The following is a 3,958-nucleotide window of genomic DNA, read 5'->3' on the forward strand; positions in this document are numbered from 1 at the left end:
TCGATTGACCTCTAAGACGGTACCGCTACTCCGGGTGTGGCATAGAAGGAGGTTCTAGTTCGTTCCGCTCGTTTTCAAGCAGATTAACCGAACCTCTAGAGTGGTCGCCATTGTGGTAGTTGCCTGGGACGTGGGATACGAAAGAAGCTCCCCCTAAACATTGAGTTTGATCGTTTGTTGGGTCGTCGAATGTTCGGATAACAAAATATAAAATAGATAATCGTCTAGCTGTGACACCAATTCGGTGCCTAGCTGCCATGCCACTCGAAAGAAGCACGAGAGCTAGGATACTACCAAGTTGCCCAAGTCTAGACAGGAAAGTTCAGATTTGAAGGTCGGATTCGAACCACGGACCTGCCGATGAGTCTATTCGTACTCTAAGCACTCTTCGGTAAACGATGTTTCAGCATACGCAATACATGGCCTAACCAACGCAGTTTCTGGTGCTGGGCATATTCTTCAATGAGTGCCGGTTGTACAAACGAAAAGTCACTTCCTAATTGCCTTGTTATGGATACGCCGACACCGACCTACACGAGCTATGGTTCTGAGGCAACGATTGTCGAACGCCTGAAGACGTTTCAGTTCCGCTGCCCGAACAGACCAAGTCTCAACCGTACAGAGCGATTGCTCAGCCGTAGCACCTTTTCAATGCCTAACTGCCATGCTACCCGAAGATTGCACGAGGGCTGGATACCGCCAGGTTGCCCAAGTCTAGACAGGGGAAGTCGAGAGGCAGAGGTGGGGTTCGAACCACGGAACTTCCGGTCAGTAAATTGGCGCTCTAACTACTTGAGCCATCTCGCCTCCCTCTCTCTCAACCGTACAACAAAACAGCCGGTACTGTAGCCTAATACTTCCTCTGAGGTTCAGGGATATACTGCCTTGGTAGATGTCTCAAATTAACAAACGCCACCCGAGCCTTGCAAATTCGTTAATGAACCTCATCTGTCTTTCTACAGCACCCAGTAATGTGAGGATACTTCCGCCCTAACGCATCCCGCTGCAGCAGCCTCTGGATGTCCAGAGGTGTGCAGCTGGAAGCGAGTGGATATCGATTGGGTGGTTAGCTTAACCACTGTGCTTGTATACTGAAATCTTGTTTCTGATACACAGCACACATCGATGTCAAGCGAGTTCGGTGTGTGAGCAAAAGCAGCCTGTTGTCCTGCTTGCTTCAGAGTACGGAGATTCGAAGCATCCAGACAGACTGGGTGTCGATGCTTGAGGATTGGTTTCGAGTTGTCTGAGGATGTCGGTGCTGGATGACGCGCAGATTTAGCTTGTAAAATCCATGCAGGACGAACGAAGAAAAAAGTGTGTGAAAGAGAAAGAAAGAAGACATCGGCGGTAGTCTTTTTCCGCCCAACTGTATGCAGCAATTAGAGCGACCCAGCTGATTGCACCGCGCGACGGCTGATGTGGAATGAGTTCATTTGTATGTGTATAATTCATGCTTGAGGATGATTAGGGTCCCCAACCAAATCCTTTGATTCAAACCTGATTGCAAGGTGGCGCTATTTGGCGGAAAATGCAATTACATTTCAAATTTTACGAAACAATTCGCCACACTTTCCAACACCAACCTGAAGGACCAGCGGACTGTGTTCGTCGGACCTCTAACCGTTGACCAACTTGGAGGCGCTCGTTAACTGTTTTGGTTCCTTCGTACCCCACAGTTTTTAGTCACTGGTAATAACAACCGACAGAAAGCCACAGTTGAGCACAGTAATTCTCCCGAAGAAGACAGTCACGATGAAGAAAGATGCTTGTGCATAGAGTCGTTATTGACGAATAACACTGCTGTGGACATGTGGGAATGTTGCTCTAGTTCGCTTTTTTAATATCATTTAATCGTACTGCCTCCTTGTTACATTCTCCATTTCCTAGCCGTTACTATGAACTGGGGCGCTGGTGCAAACTGTTTTCTTCTCAAAGCTGTGCATAACTATGGCAAGGACTGGGAGCTGGTGAGCACAGCACTACAAATGATATCTAGGACGTTCTTGAGGGATGAAAATCTTCAGGATCTATCAAGACAAGTTAGTGGTCGAGCAAGTGGTGATGTGATTTTCTCTTACTTTAGAGTTGCTCACTTCAATATAATTACTTGATTGCCTCAACAAGACAAAAGTACGTTCCGCGAAATCCCATATGTGGCATATTACTGTAGATATCCTAATGAATTGGATGAAGCCAAGCTTCTCAAGCTAGCGATGGACTACTACACGACACAAAGGCGCGAGAAACTACATGCGGCTCGGCTGGAGCTATTGAAACGAATCAAGTGCGTTGCATCCGACCCCATTGCCTCTAAAACGATTCCAACTTAAATTAGAATTGCGGAGGATGATTCCGAAAAACTTCGGGAGGGCCGTTATTCGGAGATTCCCGTGTCGCGTTTAACCATGTAAGTTGGTTCGTTTTAAATATAGTGCTTTTTAGCTACCGCAAACGTTGCAGAGCTTTTGGAATCACTGATGTGATTGGGCAGAAGTTGGGTTTGGAACCCCTCTCACCGGGTACAGAAGCAGAGAACCAGGCAATTAGGGACAGCCTGGCTGTACCCGAGTTATTCAATGCTGGAATTGGAGAGGAAGTGACGGATACTCATGGGGGCACATGGTATCCGCTGCGGGCCGGCATTCGCGAAGTCTTTTCCGAAACGGAAAAACGAACCATGAATGCTTCTATGAGTGAATTCCTTCGTGCACAAGGTACACGTTGCAAAATCACCATATTATATTTTAAACTAGAATCTGGCCTTTTTGTGTTCATCACCCTACTTTGCAACCTACTTTACTGGGGTCCAATCAGGCGCCTCAGCTTAACTTATATTTTGTTGCTAGTTCAGAATTTTCGTGAACTTTCTGTTGAACGAAACTCTACAACACTCACTCAACTGATTTGGGGATTCCTTCGCCATTTCAATAGTTCTCCCAAAACTGTTGGTAATCTATCAGCTCACAGGTTATAGCATTATAGAATTTATTCTCGTTAACCTCCTAAAGACGGTATCAATCATTTGGGAGTAAATCTTGTGCAGTTATTCATCATTATGTATCGAGAAAGTCTCGTACTTAAAAATAAACAATCTCCGAAAGCATGGTTTACCGCTCAACAACCCAGTGATCCGTCTTTACCCCCAAAAAGTGGGGAAAAAGTATGAACCACTCCTTTCGAATAGAACCTTGGTTACGAAAGTTCGTCTGATGATGTGAATAACGAAGTTTAATCTGTTCAGCGGATCTTGAAACCACTGATTTGCATCGATGCCTTTTTCAGTGCTTGGCAAGAAGAATGTGATTATCGTGGGGCCTTCACAGGCTACCAGAAATAATGGGGTACGCCTGAGTTTGTATGCCCGACAAGCACCCATCAGGATGCACTTTTTAGCTCATTCAGTTAAATCGTGCAATCACTTGTCACCAACAGGGGAAACCAGCCGATTTTTCCCTTTGACCTCTATTTTTCAGCGTGCGCGATAAGGTTCATATAGTGGTTGCTTGATTTCTCCCTCTCAGCCCTTATTGAAGCACTTGGTAGGCTGATGTGATCTGTCTGTAACGATTTACCTTACAATTTCAGTGTGGATATTGTCGAGTCTACGAATAGTTTTTTAAGGATAGTCGGATGTCAGCCGACAGGTATGGTCAACCTCGTAGTCGGGACACATTGTCACTAAACCCCTCTAGGATACACTCCCCTGTCTAGCCCTTTTGGGAGAAAAGCTGGGATCATTTGGATCCGAATGTGGTGGATAGTTATGAAAGCTCTGCTAGTTTACGGGGTGAACCTTCCAGCAGACTGCCCATGTGAATTCCCAACTTTGTAGTTACGTGCAAGCTTTGTTTCAGACTAAAATGCTTTTAGTGTGTGTAGCATGGTTTCTCACCAAGACAGTCCTACCGTCAGGCTTTTTAACTGATGGTATTTCATTTAACTGAGCACTATAAGC

The 3,958-nt window shown here is 45.7% G+C and overlaps 1 protein-coding gene across 1 annotated transcript in view; it reads left to right on the forward strand.

Moving 5' to 3' along the window:
* Positions 1-1,531: 1,531 nt before the first annotated feature.
* T265_00723 (hypothetical protein) overlaps positions 1,532-3,958 on the forward strand; it is a gene marked incomplete at both ends in the record, with an annotated part of 22,817 nt that continues 20,390 nt past the window's right edge. Inside the window, 7 exons of the mRNA XM_009164572.1 lie at positions 1,532-1,606; positions 1,680-1,728; positions 1,939-2,042; positions 2,087-2,133; positions 2,174-2,287; positions 2,339-2,410; positions 2,446-2,717. Of these exons, the coding sequence (XP_009162836.1) occupies positions 1,532-1,606; positions 1,680-1,728; positions 1,939-2,042; positions 2,087-2,133; positions 2,174-2,287; positions 2,339-2,410; positions 2,446-2,717 (733 nt within the window). The remainder of the gene's footprint in view (positions 1,607-1,679; positions 1,729-1,938; positions 2,043-2,086; positions 2,134-2,173; positions 2,288-2,338; positions 2,411-2,445; positions 2,718-3,958) is intronic.

This window comes from Opisthorchis viverrini (genome assembly GCF_000715545.1).
Source record: "Opisthorchis viverrini unplaced genomic scaffold opera_v5_7, whole genome shotgun sequence".
Taxonomy (NCBI): domain Eukaryota; kingdom Metazoa; phylum Platyhelminthes; class Trematoda; order Opisthorchiida; family Opisthorchiidae; genus Opisthorchis; species Opisthorchis viverrini.